Source organism: Cucurbita moschata, unplaced genomic scaffold (assembly GCF_002738365.1).
Source record: "Cucurbita moschata cultivar Rifu unplaced genomic scaffold, Cmos_1.0 Cmo_Scf00013, whole genome shotgun sequence".
NCBI classification, from domain to species: Eukaryota; Viridiplantae; Streptophyta; class Magnoliopsida; order Cucurbitales; family Cucurbitaceae; genus Cucurbita; species Cucurbita moschata.
Genome location: NW_019268529.1, coordinates 5,054,482 through 5,074,982, shown reverse-complemented (window position 1 = coordinate 5,074,982; position 20,501 = coordinate 5,054,482). Strand labels below are relative to the sequence as shown.

The following is a 20,501-nucleotide window of genomic DNA, read 5'->3' as shown; positions in this document are numbered from 1 at the left end:
AGCAAAGAGAATGGCAATAAGACCACTGCAGATTCTTTAAATTAGATGGGTAATCTTTGTACAGAAGAGTATGGATTGATGATGTGAATCGGATCAAGAAAGGAAAATCCCAGATCAGATACACAGCACAGCATAGCATAGCTTAAACGATGCTAAAAAGCTTCAATGAAACACAGACAAGATTATATCGGCCATGGCCGTCAAAGGGAACCCAGTCTAAAAGTCTAACAAAGTAAGAGTCGATAGACAGGAGGGAGAGGGAGGGAGCGAGCAAATTCTCTTCAACTTACCACCATATTTGAATTTTTTTTTTCAGTTTAGTGTTTTTTCCCAAGAAAATAAGATAGAAAAAACAGAAGAAATGTGGAAAATGAGAGAGGATCATTGTAAAACCCACGATGATATGGAGCAAGAACAGCATCATCAGAGGCATAAAGCAGTAGCTTGAAGATCATCACCAGTTAAATCCACGACGTCCATGGGAGGTGGTAAGTTAAGATCGAACGGCAAGGCTCTACGGAAAGAAGCGAGAACACAGACCTCATCATCATCAACAACCGAGGAGGAGGAATCACAGTCGCTGTGGCAGTCGTCGGGCGAAACAGGCTGCACCGGCCTCCGGGGAACCATCGACAACGACGACAAAGGGTTAGAAATCCGCGGCCCACTAAACGACTCAACAGTGGAACTCAAGCTGCTCGACGTAGGCCTATTAGCCTGGACACACTCAATCTTGCCAAAACCGTTCGAATCGATCAAATCCGGCGGCGATTGATAAAACGGAATAGGTTGCTGAATCGAAATCGTCGATGGATGTAAAGGAAAGTTAGTTTTGGCCTTGGCTCCACGGAGGGACCGAGCAGCAGTATCGTAAGCACGAGCAGCCTCTTCAGCAGAATCAAAGGTACCGAGCCAAACCCTAGTTTTCTTCCAGGGATCTCTGATCTCCGCGGCGTATCTTCCCCAAGGACGCTTCCGAACGCCTCGGTATCGGATCTCTTTGAGAGGATTCTCGCGCTGAACGGTAGATTTCGGCACTTCTGTCGCTGTAAATGGATCTGAGGGCCTGCCTCGCCGCATGGATGAAAGAGGAAAAATCTTCGAACCGAAATGAGACTAAAAATAAGAAGGCAAAAAAAATTTAAAAAAAAATTGCAGAAGATGGCAGATTGCTGAGAGAAAAAATGGATTGATCTGCTCAGAGCGACGGCTACCACCTCCTTTCGAATCGGACTGTCAATTTTGAACCTCCATTTTTGTCTCTGGTTTTTTTCTTCTTGTTCTTCTTCTTCCTCTTCTTCGCCTCCAACCTGTATACGGTCGGTTTTATCTCTCTCGTAATGAGAGATCCGGGTCGAGTTTCATTGCTTCGTCTAATTATCATTTTTTTTTTTTTTTAATTAATCGAAGATGTGCGGTAAAAATAAATAATAAATAATAAAAAATAAAAGTATAGATAGGATAACGAAATGACCAAAATACCCCTTGCCTCTGCTAAAAACAAACTGTCATATCCGTACACTCAACCATGTAATTTTCTTTTATAAAAAAATTATTATTGGTATGTGTCTTTGCTCACATCCGTTTCAGTCTAGTGTCCGGGACGATCGTAAGATACGTTAATAGCCTATTGATTAGCTCGGATTTGAGTTAAGACACTTTCCTATTGGTTAACTCTTGTTTTAAACGCTTTTCAACGGCCAAATGTATAAGCACGTACTTTATTGAATTGTGACGTGTTGCAACATTATAATTGATCATTTAAACACCGTAAGCTTTTTTATATATAGAAACTTGAGACATTTGTCTATATGTGTATACAAATTGTAGTAATTACTTATCTATATGTACGAGAATTAATATAAAACAATTATTTACTGATACATCATAACTACTTTTGGCCAGGTCAGTTATCATATGTAAACATGCGACTCGGGTCCGTCTAATATTTTAAAAAGTTAGATCGGATTCAATTTATTCCTGTGTTGGGAGAGGGACCTAAATAGGCCTATAATTATTTTTTATTAAAAAAATGTTATTAACGTATCTTTTTATATGATAAAATATTGCTTATCTCAAAATCATACCTTTTCCCAATATATTAAAATAGTTATTTTTAAAAGGTATACTTTAAATTAAACCAAAAAAATAAAATTTGTAAAGGTATACTTTAAATTAAATAAAAATAAATAAATAAAATTCATTTTAAACCGAGCAAAATGAGCCTTCCGCTTCCCTCCACTTAGCCCATCGTACTTAACACACGGCTGTTTTTAGAGAATAACCTCCCCACGCGGCCTCATGTTTACTCCAAACTTTGTAAAGTTTTCGGCCCTTTTAAAAAAATAATTAGTATTGTTTTTCAAATAAAATCAATAATTTTATCTATAATAAAAAAAAACAGATAAATAAAATGACAAAAAAACTAATGAAATAAAATAAAAGAGATAATATATATTTTTTAATATAGTGGTAATATTTATATTTATTGTTTTTTGAGCCTACTTTATAAAATTTATCTCAATGGGATTGATAACTCTGTAGTCAGATAGACTCGAGACTCTCTAATAATAATAACGACAGAAAAATTTTGATCCTCTCCATATCGTTAAACAAAAACCACAGATATTTACTTTTTACTATATAAGTTTAACTCTATATTTAATATGCACTCAATAGAAGTTGAACTTTATATTTAATCACATCTCCTTTAATTTATTTTAAAATGATATCAGATATACATAGTAAAATAAAAGGGTAGGTCGGGAGAAAATAAGCGGACCGGTTGGGCCGGAAATCAAAACGGAGTGCACATATCAGAGAATCCAATAGAAGATGGCCACGTCCTAAGTTTTTTTTTTTTTGTCCGGACCCGTTTGACTGGCTCCGGTGGGCCCACTGCCACAGAGTTTCTCCAACGCGCTACTGACAGCGTGTGTGGCGTTTTCGTGGGCCCTATCTACTCTCCCTAAATAAGACGCAACTTTATATCCCCATTTAATAGAGCTCCAATTTCTTTGGATTAAATTAATAATAAAAAAGAAAATCAATACCTAATAATAATATAAATATATATAAATTCTTCAAACCAAATATTTTAACTTAAAAAAAACAAACTTTCAAATTCTTAATAATTATCGATCTTTAAGGATAGAATTACTTTCGGATCGAAATATTTTATTTATCTATTTATTTTTAAATCTATAAAATACGTGAAAATATTTTATTTATTTATTTATTTATTTTTAAATCTATAAAATACGAGTGGGATTACACCGACACATAGAAGTAAATAAAAATAAATAAGAGGACAAAAAAGAAATATCCATATCCATTTCTATTTTATTTATTTAAAAAAAAATATTATTTAAGCCCTTGCTTATGTGATACACGTAACTTAATTTTTAATTAGTTAAAATATTAAAAAAATTAATTTTCTCCTATATATAAAATATTATTTTAATTAATTAACTCATTAAAATATCGATATAAAATAATTTGATTAATTTTCTTTACAGATATATATAGAGATTTTCAGGGAACATGACATGTAATCCTTTTCTTTGTTAGGTTGAGCTATATATGAATGGGTCATTAGATCTATACTTTTTATTTTATTTCAAGTAGGTTCTTCCAACTCTTTGGCTTCGGGTTGGTTTAACCTTCGTTAACAAGACTCGGGTCGGTTTAACCTTCGTTAACAAGACCGTGAGTCGATGAAATTGATTTACTGTGGTATTTTAAAAAAAAAAAAAAAAATTTGGGAAAACAAAGACAATTTGAAAAAAAATCTTATGCTGTCTTAACAACAAACATGTTGGTTGTTCATGTCTGGTTCACAACCATCCACTAATTTCCAACTTTTCAAGATTCAAAGAACATTCGAACCAAGTTATAACCCAATCCTAACCCTAAAACAATGTTGATCTCATAGAATCAATTAAGAGGAGGGAAACCCCATATCCTAACCCTAAAACAATGTTGATCTCATAGAATCAATTAAGAGGAGGGAAACCCCATATCTAAGAAATGTTTTCGTTTAACGATCGAAGAAATTTTTACCTATTTCAAAAGGGAGACAGTTTTCTTTTACAGTTTAGTACGTTACAATTCCCGAGTCCCAGCTACTTTAGTGGTCAAACTGAAAAGTTATTCCATAAGATTTGAAACATTGTGAAACGGTTTCCCATGGTTGGGTGAACGAGAGAAATTAAAAGTAGCCATTTATTCAAGTAACCTAGGAGTTACCACAACGTGACAGCTACATTGAATAATATTTTCAAACGAGGAATTTTAAGCACCAAAATCTCATCAGATTGCAAACATAAATTCAAGTCATATAAGCATAACTGAGAAAGGATAAACAGCAGAAAAGGGTGGGATTGGTTGGTTTAATTTCACCTGCACTTTATTCAACACAAAAAATGCCTTCCCCTGCCCCACAACAGATGACTCAAGTAAACAAATCTCCATGCAACTTGTTTTCACTCCCACATTATCACAGGTGAAATTGGGGCATAGGGGAGGTATAAAGTAAAGAAAATTTGTAATTCCTTGACAACATACTAAACAACAGAGTCAAAATAAAACAAAATAGCCATGGTTTTCAACCAGATTGATCTTGTAAACTTTCAGAACCACCTGATAATGAGCATGAAACAGAGGAAACCTCTTCAGCTGTGCCATCATCCACTTTCGTATCGGTGGTTTGCTGTTTGTTGTTCGGAGGATCAGCTTTCTGAACCCATTCAGACGATTTGGATATCGTCTGGGGCAAGGTATCGTGCGATGACAACGTATAGTTGTTGCTAGGATACTTCATGAAAGATGAATTGAGCACAGGCAGAGTGAAGCCATAGTTATAAGGATATGTTGCAGATGGGTGGTCAAATTTACAACTTGGGCCATACTTGCAGAGCCCATACATACTGTAGTATGAACATACAGCTTGCCCCTGTATGAAGCAGCCAAGTAAGAAATCAATCACTGTGTAGGAGATGAGGAATAAAGATATATAACTGATTGATTACCAGCTAAATGGATTTCAAAAAGGAACTCAACAAGCAGCAGAGATTTAGAGTATGTACTTGATCTGTCTTTTCACACTTCATTGTGATTGGAATGATTCATGATTCAATTTCCACTATAAAGGAATTTCATAAGTTTTTGTATGATTAAGAATAAGAACACTTACCGGTCTTGAAGGAAGCCCAAGCACATTCGTTGCTGATTGTGCAATTCTTTGTTTCGGATGATGAAACTTGCAATCAGATCCATATTTGCATGTGCCATTGTTCATAAAATAACGGCATTCTGGTTGATCAGGTCGATCGGGTAGCGTTAGAGTTGATGTTGATAAAGCCAACTGCCCATTAGAATGCGAGTCTTCCAAATTGACAGAATTATAACCAAGGTTGGGAAGAACAGGACTGACATTGCTCTGATTGAACATGATAATAATCACAAAAAGTACACACCATCAGTAAATCAAAACCTTTTATTCATTTGATTTCGAAATACATACCTAGGCAACTTTATCAGTAAAAATTACCCAAAGAAGAAAAAAATTACCTTGTTTTCTACATAGTTGATAAATATACAGAAGTTAGAACAATAAAGAAACACGTCTGCTCGAAAATCACCTCTCTAATCCTTTATATGTCAAAAGTTTAATAGCACAAGATATTCATGGCCAACAGAAAAATGTTGAAATGACAACACTATCTAGCCCACCCATCACGACGACAGGCACATCTAAACAGAAACAGTGGGAAGATCAATACCTTCTATCAGGCAAGAAAGAAGCATGCTAATGTACAAGACAAGCAAGCAGATGTACAAACGAAATTGAAACAACCAACACATATTCTCAAGATCTTGAAACAGCTACTGCAAAATTCTGGACATCCCAATTTTTATCACTAATGTGCATCATAATCGCTGAGCAGCCGTCCTGAATGGCTCCAGGATAAGGCAGAACCGCAAGGTTCTTACATATTTCACGCAACAAATCGTTTATAGATATGCAAGACATTAAGAATTAAGCTAAACCTTGTTCATTCAAACGGGTACTTACCACATAAGTGTTCCAGTCTTGAGCAGCTATGGCACCCTGTGGTGGAGAAACCAGGACAGGCACATAAGATTGTTGCCCTTGTACACATGGACCAGGCATATATTGCACTCTAGGCAATGACCAAGCAGGAATTCCACTAGCATATGGTAAACCAGATGAAGGCATGAATGGAGTGCCTGCAGAACCCAAAGCACCAGGTCTAGCTTGAGGTAACATATTCCCAACTGGTGCTGGCTGGGGATGATTAAACTTGCATGAAACTCCAAATTTACATGATCCCGTGCGCAAATAATAAGAACACGACTTTTCTTCCTGAGAAAGCACTAGGCTCATCAAAATCATTCCAACTATCTAAGATATCGATACGCAGGTAGCATAAAATTGATAAACCAAGACCGCGCACCTGTCGCATGGGAAGACCTAAAATGTTGAATGTAACAGGCCCAGCTCCACGCCTATCTCTTGGATGATGATACTTACACGATCCTCCATATTTACAGGTCCCTGTCTTCAGAAAATACTGCAAACACGTTCAAAAGTTAGTAATAAAAGTCATAAGAAACTGCAAAAAATGTCACCAAATAGCCCTGAGATGAATCTCCCCTAAAGGGTCTATCTATTTTCACAGCTCTAGATGGTTTTCAAATCAAGGCTGTCAAAGAGTTTCAAAAGGATTATCATGTAGGTTAAATTACGAACATCATCGAAATCTAAGAAACTTAATCCCAACAATAATACCTCACAGTCGGGTTGCCCAATTCTTTCTGGCAATTCCCCATTATAAAGAGCACCCTGTATGATCAACAAATAGCGAAAGAAATCCGTTACTCAATCATCAGTAGATAGAAGATCATGAGGAACCATGTATATCATAGATGATTGTGCGACATCGGCGTCAATCGAGAGATTCCAATGTTCTTGCAGAAGCAAAATAACTTATACCTGAGCAACGTAGACAGGATGATTGAAGCGACAATTACTTCCATAGCTACAAGAGCCAGTTCTCATATAATACAAGCAATCAGGTTCGCCAGGACGATCGGGGTAAGGGCTTGATTCTGCCGCGTCGCCTCCATCTTGATTATCGCTAATTTCCAACCGCCAGAGCGCCTCCGAGACATCTGATTTCAAAGAGGGGAAAATAGAAATCAAGAAATCAAAATGTGATGAACAACACGATGATCTACACAGCACCGAGAACTAACATCCTTCGTTTTATAAACCGTCAAAAGATGCTCCAACGCTAAATAACTACAAGCAACAAAATCGATATCGCCGAACACGAAGAAAAGGAAATCTCTCCACGCCTCAAATGCATCAAAACACAATAGAAGTTCTTCAAAACGAGATAACCGATGAGGCTTGAATACATTTAACCAGAATCATCTTCAATGAAGACAGAAACATAAACAGAAGAGAAAAATAACATCGCTAATCACACGAAATTTCTTACACACTCGAACACTTGGAAGACAGCTCAAACTAGAAAAAAAAAAAAAAACCCGATCACAAAAAAGCCAAAGTCATTAGATGGTTATAACGAAAAAAACAAGGATCAGATCCTAACAATCACACAAAAGCGCATAAAAAATCGTTGAAGCTTCAGTGTTACCAGGGGATTGGTTAGGAACAGCATTCCTCTGAACTTGCAGATTATCTGGCATCGGTCGTAGATATTTAAAAAAGGAAAACCCCTTCAAATGCTTTTCAAATCCAACCAATCAAAGCTGAAGAAGCTCCTCAAATCTCCCGGGAAAATTCAGATAACAGACAACAAAAACGCCCCCAAATCGCTCAGAAATTCTCTTTCACAAATAAAAAACTTCAATAAATGGTGTGATCTTCCTCTTATGAAAAAGATGATCCCAGTCGGAAATTGAAGAGAGAAACCAATTTAGAAATCTTATAAGGAACCAAGGCGAGAAGGGAATCGCGGATAGATTGTGAAGAATCAATGTAAAATCCACTATTATTCCAATTCGATAAATTCCTTTTTTTTTTTTTTCACTTTTTTTTCTCTCTCTCTCTCCCTCTCTCTCTCTCTCCCCAATTAACGATAAAACAAGTTTCATCACGCTCGTGTACGAATAATAAATACGGCAAGTATGTGGAAATGACCATTTTGCCCTTTATTGTTCGCCGATTATCGTAATTAAGAGTGTAATTACGTCCTTAATTAATTCATTAGTACCAGGGCGTGTTGGCTTCCATTATTATCTTTTATTTTTGCCCATTTTTTTTATAACTTAATATTTAACAAATTATTTAATACACCATTATTACTTCATATTTTTGGTTGCTCCCCTCATTATGACTAATTGTAATGTAAATAAATTCATTCACAATAATAATAATAATAATAATAAATAAACCATACTAATTCCCATAAATTCAATAATTTCCTCATTTTTATTTATTAAACCCTATTATAAGGTCAAAATTACCCCCAAAAAATAATAATAATAATTAAAATTTAATATCTAAATTGTAATATTTATTCGAGTTTTAAGGTACAATCTGACGAAAATAAATATTTAACTAATTTTTTATGGAAATTAGGCGAGTCTAATACTTTATAATTTTAGGTCTAATTATTAATGTATTATAATATTGAAAATTACTATGAATCGTAGAATAATAATAGGTAGGAATAAAGTGTAAAATGTATTTTCTTTATTTTTATTTTTTTTTTATTTTCAAGGAAATTATTATTTATTGTCTTTACTCTTTTTTCACTTTTTTTTAAATTAGAGTGGGCCTCAAGAATCCACGATTCCTTCTTTTTTTTCTTTCTTATTTTTATTTATTTTGAAATTTCTTGCTTTTTTTTTCAATTATTTTTCTTTAATAATTGCATGATTTTATAAACGTGTAATAGAAATGAAGACCAAGAATCGTCACGGATATGTTGAAATGCAAATTACACACTATTTATAATTTTATTCTCGGGATTGACCTTTCCTTAGTCTTCAAGACTCGCACTATAAGTACGACGTATTATCTACGAGCAATTTCACTAACGGACTCGATCTTTGAGACTTGTAGCGTAGACACAGAAAAGCACGATTGAACCTTCTTGTGAGCACACGTTCGAGAAAATAATTATTAAAAAAATTACTTTAAATATAATAATATTAGAATTAACATAAGTCCATAAGTCAAGGGTGAATTCTTCCACCATTAGAAAAGGAAGGAAGACCAAAGACCATAGACCATATAGACCATAGTTGACTTGAAAAATGCATTTTTAAAATAATAAGAAAGGGCAAATACGTCATTTCAAAGAATGAATAAGATGAGATGAAGGGTAGTTTAGTAATTTGGCGGACTATTTCTTTTGCCGTTTAAGTTGGCGAAAAATTGTCGACGTGAAAGGGCGCGAAGCGGGGAGGGGCGGTGGAGAAATGTGGGCCAGAATTTAAGGGCCGGGCCCACATAAACTGTCCAAAAACCATTGAAGTGTGAAATGACGGAAATGGCGTGAGAAAAATAACTTTATTTCCGGATTAGAAGGGTAGAAGAGTCATTCTGTGATCACCGGAATTTCTTAAATCTATGTGCCATTTTCGAATTATTTAAAACTTTTTTTGGAAAAAAGTGAAAAATCGTCGCCGTCAGAGGGGCATCAGAGAAATTTTTTAGATTTTGGCAGAGACAAGGCGCCATGTCACGTGCTTGCCCTCAGGTTGAACCAGACTAAAATGGGAGGCTAAACCAAACCCTAAAATGCCTGTCGTTATGGTCCACGGATGTGAGTGTCGTTTAACTTAGACTTCCATCGTCTTTGTGTATACTATTATCTACACTTTCGATATCCCGACGAGCCAACTTTTAAAATAATTGACGACGACTTACTTTCTAAATTCAAAAGCAATTGTTATAGCTTGATTATTAGGAATGAAGTAGACATATTATTTTAATTATTTTTATATCCATATTTTTTTAAAATATATATAATTTAAATTGCAAGCAGAAAATTATAAGAAAATCATTTCTTACAGAAGGATAGATTTTTTAGGAAAGTTAAAATAAATTGAAATTTGATTTTAGATGAATAAAAAAAATCAAATTTATCAAATATACTTGGTAGACGAACCATATTTTGATTTCTAAAATTAAAAAAATAATATGTGGTTCTCACTATTATTTTATAGTTAATTATTTTAAATTAAAAATATACATGGATGCCGTTAATTATTTAATAAATATATAATATAATTTTAAATATGAGTATGGTAAGGTTTGTATCTAACTATTAAAGCACATAGATTAGATTATGAAATATTCTTTTAAATATAGGTGGTGGAAGACTACCCGTAACGGAATTAAATATTTTAAAGTTTTATTCATCAAAATAATAATTTACTTTTTAAGGAATTAAAACAATTTATTTTGTTTAGAAATTGAAATTTCTGGGAGATTATAATGAATTGATTAATTATAAAAGTAAAAAGAAAAAATAATTAAAGGAGGGGTAAAATGGTCAGGGGGATTAATTTGAGCCCACGAAAACACTGAGACAATGGGAAATCGAGAGTGGGGCCCACGAAAGGGACAGATTAAGCCTCCCCCACTCACCAACAAAATTATAGGAGAAAGGAAGAAGAATGAAAAAAAAAAAAAAAAAAAGCTTTTAATTAATTAATTTTTATTTATTATTATTTTTTAGTTTTGTTTTCACACACTTTCTCTCACTCTCTCACTATCGGTGGACGCTCTCATTCGTCCTCCTGTCTCCCTCACGCGTCAACTTTTTTGTCTGTTGACCACGCGCCATTCGCCTCTTGCCACGTGTCGCGAATCGAGCTTCTCTTTGCCCATAATGTGCGTGAATCTTGGATGAACGCCACCATTGATCCTCTGCTATTTTTACAGCTGAACTCGGATGGGATATATACATATATATATTTTTTTATATAAAAATAATATAATTTAAATAAATAAAAAGAAATATAGGGTAATGTCAAAAAGCATTGAGAAAAATAGTGTAACCGTATACCATAATTAATGTAACTCATGTACTATGTGTAAGAATAACTAAATAAATTGTGCCCAATATAGTTACCGTTTGCCACTAAAGATGACACAAACACGTGGATGCGAAATCATATGATGAGCTTCCATATTGGTTGAATGTCGTTGAAAGTTTATTACGGGCTCTCATAATAAGGGAAGGAAGAGGTTTGAATTTTGACCATTTGAGGAACTCTCGGTTTCTCTATTTCTTTATGGGGAATCTTGTTTTACCAAGCACCCCGTCCCCTACGCTTGTGCCAAGTACATATACCTATTCCCATTTTTTATTTTTATTGACAATCTTCACAGGCAATAAAGAAAGCTTTTCTGTTTTCTTCCTCTATTCCTTTCCATTGCTCATTAATTCATTATTATATTCTTTTCTTTTTGGCAGCATAGGGAGGGGATGAATCGTAGAGGGATGTAATCCGTACCTCTTATAATGGTTATTGAATAGTCCGAGTTGTTCAGGTAATATGAACACATGTAGTTATCCAAGCCCACAATGCTGATTTCACGAGATAACAAATGATATTCGATTCATAAGTTAAGCTTGTATAACCTGAAGTTGAGAAATAGAAAGCATAAGCTTACATTCATAAAAACTTACTTATTATACTACTACGAAGTTCAAAAACAAAACACAAACTGATCCGAACTAAATCTCTATCTCATTCATATAGCACATAACATATTAAGCATTTCACCAAGAGGTTCGAATTCGAGACACTTTAGGCCAGTCTCATATCCAAACTTCGAGCCAGTAAAGATAAGAATAAATAAATAACTTCAATACTACAGGAATGGTAGAGTAGGGAATAAAACAGTGAAATAAATAATGGTACAGTTAAAAAAAAAAAAAAAAAAAAAAGAAAACAGTAGTATAGAACTATTCTTCTATACTACGAACATAATAAAAAAAGTGTTCTCCTCAGCTGCAAACCGCCTCCAAGAGGCGATTTTTTGAGGACGATCAAATTGAAAAGGATTAAGGTATGAAATGACATGAAAGAAAGAAGTTGCTGACAGAGCATGATTAGCATCGTTATGTAAAAAGGCAGGCAGTTGGCAGTTGGTCAAGGAAGTTAAAGCAAGCATCAATAATTGAAATGAATAGGTCAAGTAAAGCAGCAGAAGTCAGTACTCAACTAAGCATGAAGGTAAAAAAAAAAATAATCATAATAAAGGTCGCCTTCAAACCAGTCTTTGGTACTATAGGGATATTCGATATTTATTGTCCTCAAAACTTTAGACCAAAATTAACCAAAAAGATCTAGGATGGGTCATCCAACAAACTTTATTGCCTCTAGTCAAAAGCAGGCTGAGACATATCTGTGTTGGCGCTCCTGCTGAATCCCAATATTGAATACCTAATTTTTCTTTTCTACAAGCGAAATGGGAGGGAAAAGTTGACAGTGAGATGAGAATTTCAACATGAAACTGCAGAAGCCGAATGTACAAAGTTTTTGGAGACTAATTTGTTGTAGTAACTATCAAGATGATTCTAAACAGAAACAGGATCAAGAATTTCCTACATTTTAGAGTGAAGTATCGTCCAAAGTTAAGTTTATGTTAACAAGATTGAAATCAAATACTTGGATGATGCATTAGTCAGCCCTTCCTCTTACTGCCTCACAGCTCACTCTTCAGAAACCACCCCATTTACTCCACTGTCTTTCACTTCAAAGTTAGACTCGTACACAAGTGAAGATGCTATCACAAGGCTCGTGACAGACAAAGGCATTCTATTCACTAGTTCAATGTAACCAATTTAAAGAACACAATCCAAGCTTCCAGAAAATGATTGGTTCAAGGACATAAATGACTATAATGAATAGGGTGTGGATAGAGGAATAGATGGTTAGGAATCACGGATTTTCACAATGGTATGATATTGTCCACTTAGAGTATAAGCCCTCGTGGCTTTGCTTTTGGTTTTTCCAAAAGGCCTCATACCAATGGGGATGTATTCCTTACTTATAAACCCATGATCCTCCTCTAAATTAGTCAACGTGGGACTCCCTCCCAACAATCTTCATCATATATGATCACCAAGAGCTAGGTATAAAATACCCCCCTGATGGGTACACGTAACCTTAACTAAAAAAGACCCATCTGTGTTGTATTTCCCTACCACATGCACAATCGTGAGCATTACTTACATATATTTGAGCTAAAGACGCATCCCTACATAATTTCTATTCTAAAATGGTTAAATTACTAATTAAACCGCAAGAACCAGCACCTTAATTGTTCCCTGGCTGTTGGCACTGAGGATAGTAGGACTATCACTCTCCCAGCAAACAGCACTGATGAAATTAGATCCCGCATCATCCTCCACATCACCTGCATCAGGTGAACCAAATTGATGCGAAGTCAGCTGTCTGGAGATTTCCTGAGACAAGAAGCAAAACTTGTGTTAAGTTCTAAGATAAAGAATGGAGAGCCACGGTTTTGAATATAAATAACCTTGTGGTAGACGAAGACTTCGTTTGTTTCACTGCCGCAAGCAATGTATTGGCTATTTACTGTCAGACCAACAAAGTTTTTTCCATTTGTATGGCGTCTAAAGGTACGAACCTATTCCTCCTTATAAAAATCCCAGGACATTTTAGCCTGGGGCCTTGAATATGGTTGTCCAACGCCCAGGAGAAGGACCACATTCACTAGCAATTAGCTATTAATTGACTGGTGTTAAAGTGAACAAGTCTCCCGTTAGAAGCCTCCATTCATTACGAGACCATAGCCTTACTCCTCCGCCACTTCCAGGCCTGATTTAATAGGAAGGGGAGAAACGGCTTCACAAATTTACAAGATGTTTTCCTTTACCTCCATACTGTCTTCCCAAAAGAAATTTCTGGAAACCTTTTCAATCTCGTAGGCTATTCTAAAAGGGTGAAATGAAGAGAGCAGGTGTACTTGAGAAAACGTCTTATAGGAAAACGTTAGTTTTTCCCTTTTGAAAGTTGAGCAGCTCTCCCTTTTAGAGCTTCCTTTGGATTCTTTCCGGCCAGTTACCATAAGTGCTGACTTGACTCCTTGAATCTGCTTTCTTAATTTGAGAATTCCCAGAGGACACAACACCCCCGGTGTTCAGAGATGTAAAGGTAGGCCCATCATTTCTCTTATCCATTAATGATGACCAAGGTTCTATAGCTTTCATATCATCTCCAGCCATCCATAGCTTCATGGAATACCTGTCGCTTGCACTATACAGTTCCATCCTATGTCTCTCCACTGCACTATACAGTTCCATCCTTAACAAACTGAAGATCAGTTTGCACCTATCAAAATAGTAATAGAGAAAATAGTCAGATAAATGATTCCATAGATATAGAGCTGAACAAACTAAAACAAATTAACTAGAAAGTTTTTCCCAAGTACATGTTATCAGTACACAGGTTCCACGACCATTCTCGAAAACTCACCTCAAAATGACTGCTTACCTCATGCCCTTCTGCTTGTCACTTTAAAAGCAAATTCTGTCTCTTCTAAGTCTAACCCAAAGTTACCTTTTAGCACCTCACATGCAAGTATAGATTACTGGAGGTCTACTATAATAATACCACTACTACACCTAATCACATATATTTGATCAATAGATAAAGAATAATAATAATAAGTACCCCAACACCTACTGAAGTTTAAGAGTGGCCATATAGAAAACAGGTTAAATAATGTGAAATGCAATAATAATTTTTAAGAAACATCCTCAGTACTAACAAAATGCATAAGACATTACTGAACTTGTGGAAAAAAGTACCTCATTGAGCTCGTTAATTTTTTGCTTCCTTGGGCAATATAAGAAGTCAGTTAAGATTTTCATATTTCTCTCAGATTCTTCTTGTTCCATCTTTCTCTTCTTCTCAGAAAGCATTGCCAAGAGGGAGTCCAGCTCCTTAATTGACACATCACAGCCCTAACAAGAAAATAAGAATCCTATAATGGTTACTATTGTTCCATGATGACTAATTTGAAATGAACATAGTAAATGAACCTAAATACAACTCCTACCAAAGAACCACGACCGTGAAGAAATAGGCTACTCTAGATACAAAGAAATAGGCTAAGGCTATTAGACAAACCATTAAAAAAACAATACATAGTAAGAAATGTAAAACAAAAATTACCAAAAGAATTCAAAGATAAAAGGTCGACAAAGAGTAGTATTCTTATTCATCGTCCAGTACACAATTGTAAAAGCAGACACAGAAGCAAGGCACAGAAACCGCACAATATAAGTAGAGTGATCGAAAATTTTCCTATCTCAGACCTTGCCAGGACACTTTGTTCAGAGTTTTCGAATAGTTTCTTCCTCAAGACGGAAAGTAAGAAAATTAAGTAATCCAAAACACAGTATAAATCCATCGATCGTAACAAACGGTACAGAAAAACGCCAAAAACAATTGAATTACAGAAAACAAACCATATCAAGCGAGAAGTTAGGAAACAGCTGGTCGGAGGTGACATGCCGAGAGCAGCAAGGGCAATCGCTCTTGTTATGGAGATGAAATGATGCACATATAGCAGAAGCTATGGCCACAAGCAGTGAGGATCACATCGCTAATGATCTGAATGCAAATCGGGCAGAGGAAGTCCTTATCCAGCTGAGTCGGAGCCTCGGTGAGAGAGCCAATCGGGAATTGACGATGCAGCTGGCTCCGACTTCACCGCCGGGACTAAGGCTCCGGTTGATCCCTCGCCCATCGACCTTTTTGAGGACCGAGCAGCCGGAGGGAGAGCGAAGTAGGAGAGAGAGTGGAAAGCGGGAAGAGAGAGTGAATGGAAGATGAAGAGTGGGACCCATGATAGTGTTTGTGAGGGTCACAACGCCCCACGTGATCATTGGCATGTACGACGTCGTTATCGTTGCCATATTTTTTTAGCTTCACTGTCAAGAAAGAAATAAGGAAAAGAAAAAGAAAAAAGAATAAGAAAAAGAAGAAATGGAATATCCGTCTTGATCCCAAAGCCTTCTTCCTTCCCGCGTCATCTCTTCCCTATAAAGCCGCAGTTTGAACACTCTCAGTTTCTTTCTGTTCATCTTCATCCTTTTCTTCTTAAGCTGTAATGAAATTTGAAGAGCAGAGCTTGAAGCAACAGTCGGAACAGATATGCAAGACTGTTGAGGTCGACGTAATTGATCACCATCGCACTGCATCGTCGCTGGTCGAATTGGAAGCTTCTGAAGATTGCGAGAGGGATGGACCGGATGGTGACGGCCTCTATATTCCTCCCCTCAACTTTTCCATGGTTGATAATGGCATTTTCCGCTCCGACTTCCCTAATTCTGCTAACTTCTCCTTCCTCCAAACCCTAGGCCTCCGTTCCATTATGTATGTATTGTTCTGCTTGTTTACGATTGAGTTTCTATGTTTGGATTTTCTATCTTTATGATGAACGGATTGATGAATTTGCATCGACTTATCGATGTAGATGTCTATGTCCGGAGCCGTATCCGGAACACAACATGGAGTTTCTCAAGTCTAACGGAATCAGATTGTATCAATTTGGAATCGAGAGCTATAAGGTGCGTTTCCGTTAAATTTTGTAGTCTACTTTATTATTAGAATTTCTGATCTCAATTAACAACTCAACGATAAAAACTGCTATATTTGAATTAGGAAATGACTGTGTTAACTGTAGATGTACAGCGTTTACATTACAGCACGTAGTTTAAGTTATATGGAATTTCACCAGGGAACGCATGGCGCAATTCGGTATGGAGTTGTTTATCGCATAAATCAGTTTTCCTTTACAATTACGAAGTTCGATTAGTTTAAGAGTTTGCATCGTTGAGTATCAAATAAGTTCATAAGCTTCCATTAGGGCAGAAGTCTAGATGTCTCGGGCATTGGAGCCTTTTTGAACTCATATTTGTTTCGATCTTCTGCATGATTTTAATATTAAGCTTTAGTCCTCGATTGCTGTCATGAAAAGTATATGTCGAAGGTTAAGTCATGTCGCGAATCGGTGAAATTTTGTCTAATAATTATGTTTGATATTCACACTGCAAAGCTGTTCTAATTGCGGGAATTTTGGTTACCAAAGAATTGATTTAGAATCAGATTGATGAAAAAAATTCAAAAGAACGATCAGAAGTCGCTTATTAGAAGTGAAAATTCATCAAGGAAAATTTCTAATTGGCCTCAGTCTCTTTAAGTTGAGATGCAGTCGGGAGAAGGGCATTTTGAAACGATGGAACGTGGTTTTAGTTCTTCATCTCTGCTTCTGTAGCCAAACGTTAAATCTAATCAACGCTAGACCATCTATATAGCTGATAGAGATTGATATTTGGAATTTGAAAATGTAGAATGCTTTAAAGGCCATGGGTTACCTTTTGAAGATATAAGTTTTATGATGAATGCAATCAATTTGAGTCAGCAAAATAATTTTCTCAGGCAATAAGAAGATATCGTTTTCATCTACTAGTGTTATTAGCTGTATCGTAAGTTCTAGCATATGTTGATTGGTTTGATTACTAACGGTTTCATGTGCTCTTAAGCTTGGGAAAAGACTGACTGTGTAATGTGTTCTAAATTTAGGAAATTCGAGGATTTTGGTTATCATTTTTCATTTATTTGTGATTTGAACATTTACTTCATTGCATCCTTACTATGCTGTGAGTGAACATCTGTAAGTTCCTACATCGGTTGGGGAGGAGGTGGATTGTAAGATCCCACATCGGTTGGAGGTGTGGAAGTTTCTCCCTAACAGACGCGTTTTTAAAAACCTTGAAAGGAAGTCCAAAAAGGATAATATCTGCTAGCGATGGGCTTGAGCTGTTACAACATCATTTTAATCCTTCCCATCAGTGCATCAGTGCTTCAATCTTGATCAAATTGTCATTGTTTATGCCTCAGTTATGGATGGCTGATTTATGGTAATGTTGCATCAGCCTGCGTGTGATCTTTTCTGGTTTCTTTAAGTGGTATACTGTGATGCTATATGATTATGTTCCCGTTGAAATGAGAATACGAGTGAAATATGTCTGACTCTGCTGGATTGCACAGAAATACCAATATAGCTTTTGGAGTTAGTTTCCTGTCTTTTATATTGGTATTATTGTTTGGGTTTTCAGGAGCCTTTTGTGAATATCCCAGATGATATGATTCGTGAAGCACTGAAAGTTGTCCTTGGTACTACTGAATATCATCTTAAAAGTGATTGACTAGAGTATTAGTCTGTGAAGATTGTTGTTTCTTAATTAAATTTTCTCAATGCAGACGATAGAAATCATCCAATCCTCATACATTGCAAGAGAGGAAAGGTAGTCACTGTTTTTCCCCCTATGCTTCCACATCCCATGAATCCAAGTTCACTACTCTCTTTACCTAGAAACCCTTCTCTCTGTCCAGCATCGTACAGGTTGCCTTGTGGGATGCCTGAGAAAATTGCAGAGGTGGTGCCTCACTTCTGTGTTTGATGAGTACCAGAGATTTGCAGCTGCAAAAGCAAGAATTTCAGACCAGAGGTTTATGGAATTGTTCGATATCTCCGACTTGAGGCATCTTCCCATGTCATTCGCATGCTCAAAGAGGTGAAAAATTATTGTACTGAAATGCTTTCTGTTTGTTCTTTGGCAAATGCAGAGGACAGACTTGTGCTGGAGGAATAAAATGAAAAAGACGGTAACTCCTGAAATTCCTCTTATTAATTTAGAGAATTTTCTTTTCTTTTCTTTTCTTACCCTTAGAGTAATGACGAATGTTTACATTTGTACACTTCCAGGTATTCTAAACTCTTGTTCTATATCATTCTGTTTGTTTTTGTAAAGATTTCTTTGGTGGTTCGGGTGGCATTCATTAGACGACTAGGGAAGCACCAGAAAACATTCACACACCTCAAAGTCATAGTGAGGTTAATCTAATAGTTGAGGTAAAAGGAATTAAAGTTCTCAATCTAAGTGGTTAAGCATATTTTTAACATTCAGTATGGTACTATATTTGACCTTTTATTATACACAAAGATCTTGTATCTATTTACGGTTCTTTCTACTTCTTTTGTAATTTATTTTATGAATATAAATAGAGAATTTCACGACCATTTAGGTGAGATGGTTTAACAAATATTCTCACTCATCACCTTCCAAGTTGTTTCTATTAATGGTTGGGAGAGAGTCCTACACTAGCTAATTTAGGGAATGATCATAGGTTTATAAGTAAGGAAATACATCTTCATTGATATAAGGCATTTTAGGGAAGTCCAAGGCAAAATCATGAAAGCTTATGCTCAAAGTAGATAATATCATACCATTGTGGAGATCCATGGTTCCTAAACATTTCTTTCCTTAATTATTATAAAAGATAGCCAATTTGCATGTTGAACACTATAATGTAATGTTGAGTTATATTTGGAACAATAAAATGCTAGCTACAATTTTCAGCTGTATGATCATCTCTGGTTCATTCCAAGACGAAGAAGCAGCTGGAAGTGTCAGTGGAAAAAGCTCGACGACCACTTAACCAAAGGTACACTTTATATACCCATCAACCAATAGTTCCTAATTCTCATCTTAATTTCTTATGGACTCTTATTGGATCCATTCATTGCACTGGGAACCGTGTTCTTCATATGAAATGATTATTATGAACATTATGAATTTCAGTTAAATCTTGATGATTGATTGGAGAGGCATCTCTTAAGTGGATAGTGGCTTAGTTTAGGGCCAATGAGTAGGAATTCCATTAACCATATTGACTGTCTTCCTTTTTAGGTTTGATGCCAATGATCACGGGCAATCATTGCATAGTTGGTAGTGTTGATGAGTTGTATTCTACCTTTGCCAATTTATAATGATTACTTACTTCTGCTTGTTTACCCTTTGCAATATTCGGTCAAAGTCAAGCTTATGTGGTGTAAACTTCACTGAAATTCTATCTACCTGTAATTTTTCTTCATTAAAATAACACTTTCTTGAAACATACAAACATCCTGTCTTTAAAAAATATTAAGGATTTGTTAGGCCAAAATTCACTTTTGTGATCTTGGAATTTTTTCCTCCCTATATCTTACCAATAAATTGACTTGACTTTTTCCGTATTGCCGCACAAACAACAATGGATCTTCTGTATGTAGAACTAACGAGCCACCGTTCTTCAATAGGGAAAATACCAACAAAAATTGATTAAAACTGTATTCTATTGGTTCGAGTTTATTAGTGTCATTCATATCATTATTTAACCTAAAATAAGTTTTTTTTCTAAAATCCGATAATATGAACGTCACTTTTTGCTTCTGTAGCTACAAGCTTTTTGGTCGGGTCACCGGTCTACAAAAAAATGACATGAAGAGCCTTTTTATTTTGAAACAATAAAGGTAATAATACTAAAAAGAAAAGCTAAGTCATATTATGTGTGTATATATAAAACCTTTTAGAGACAAAAAAAAAAAAAAAAAAAAAAAAAAA

At 35.7% G+C, this 20,501-nt stretch overlaps 3 protein-coding genes and 1 long non-coding RNA gene across 10 annotated transcripts; 1 reads left to right on the top strand and 3 right to left on the bottom strand.

Annotated features, from left to right (window-relative positions):
- LOC111451695 (ethylene-responsive transcription factor 3-like) lies at positions 1–1,383 on the bottom strand. Its single transcript, XM_023092208.1, has 2 exons — positions 1,218–1,383; positions 1–1,116 (listed from the first exon to the last, which is right to left on the bottom strand). The coding sequence occupies exon 2, from the start codon at positions 1,078–1,080 to the stop codon at positions 424–426; it is 657 nt and encodes a 218-aa protein (XP_022947976.1). The 5' UTR covers positions 1,081–1,116; positions 1,218–1,383; the 3' UTR covers positions 1–423.
- A 2,979-nt stretch (positions 1,384–4,362) lies between these two features.
- Positions 4,363–8,105, bottom strand: LOC111451423 (zinc finger CCCH domain-containing protein 3-like). Its single transcript, XM_023091839.1, has 7 exons — positions 7,689–8,105; positions 7,019–7,197; positions 6,815–6,868; positions 6,480–6,596; positions 6,077–6,388; positions 5,195–5,440; positions 4,363–4,954 (listed from the first exon to the last, which is right to left on the bottom strand). Exons 1-7 carry the CDS (start codon positions 7,738–7,740, stop codon positions 4,607–4,609), a joined length of 1,308 nt encoding a protein of 435 aa, XP_022947607.1. The 5' UTR covers positions 7,741–8,105; the 3' UTR covers positions 4,363–4,606.
- Positions 8,106–10,755: 2,650 nt separating this feature from the next.
- On the bottom strand, positions 10,756–14,073 carry LOC111451381. 2 transcript variants are annotated; one of them, XR_002711973.1, is made up of 4 exons: positions 13,562–14,073; positions 13,338–13,487; positions 11,527–11,654; positions 10,756–10,951 (listed from the first exon to the last, which is right to left on the bottom strand). It is a non-coding gene; the product is annotated as an uncharacterized LOC111451381 (long non-coding RNA). The 2 variants fall into 2 exon arrangements; XR_002711974.1 differs by having other exon boundaries at positions 10,756–10,936.
- Positions 14,074–16,001: 1,928 nt separating this feature from the next.
- Positions 16,002–19,922, top strand: LOC111451380 (probable tyrosine-protein phosphatase At1g05000). 6 transcript variants are annotated; one of them, XM_023091777.1, is made up of 7 exons: positions 16,002–16,428; positions 16,529–16,622; positions 18,174–18,231; positions 18,319–18,362; positions 18,451–18,632; positions 19,479–19,563; positions 19,809–19,922. In XM_023091777.1, the coding sequence occupies exons 1-6, from the start codon at positions 16,163–16,165 to the stop codon at positions 19,555–19,557; spliced, it is 723 nt and encodes a 240-aa protein (XP_022947545.1). In that variant the 5' UTR covers positions 16,002–16,162; the 3' UTR covers positions 19,558–19,563; positions 19,809–19,922. The 6 variants fall into 6 exon arrangements, 4 of the variants coding, with proteins under 4 accessions (XP_022947545.1, XP_022947546.1, XP_022947544.1 ...); XM_023091778.1 differs by having other exon boundaries at positions 19,701–19,922; XR_002711971.1 differs by lacking the exon at positions 19,809–19,922 and adding an exon at positions 18,870–18,970 and having other exon boundaries at positions 16,003–16,428; positions 19,479–19,574.
- Positions 19,923–20,501: the final 579 nt, after the last annotated feature.

Coding starts and splice junctions, on each gene's coding strand:
- LOC111451695 (XM_023092208.1), bottom strand. CDS start 1,080: ATGCGGCGAGGCAGGCCCTCAGATCCATTTACAGCGACAGAAGTGCCG.
- LOC111451380 (XM_023091777.1), top strand. CDS start 16,163: ATGAAATTTGAAGAGCAGAGCTTGAAGCAACAGTCGGAACAGATATGC. Junction 18,232..18,318: donor AGCACTGAAAGTTGTCCTTG/GTACTACTGAAT, acceptor TTCTCAATGCAG/ACGATAGAAATCATCCAATC. Junction 18,363..18,450: donor TACATTGCAAGAGAGGAAAG/GTAGTCACTGTT, acceptor CTCTCTGTCCAG/CATCGTACAGGTTGCCTTGT.
- LOC111451423 (XM_023091839.1), bottom strand. CDS start 7,740: ATGCCAGATAATCTGCAAGTTCAGAGGAATGCTGTTCCTAACCAATCC. Junction 5,441..6,076: donor AAGACTGGAACACTTATGTG/GTAAGTACCCGT, acceptor ATGTTCAATCAG/AGCAATGTCAGTCCTGTTCT. Junction 4,955..5,194: donor TTGGGCTTCCTTCAAGACCG/GTAAGTGTTCTT, acceptor TGCTTCATACAG/GGGCAAGCTGTATGTTCATA.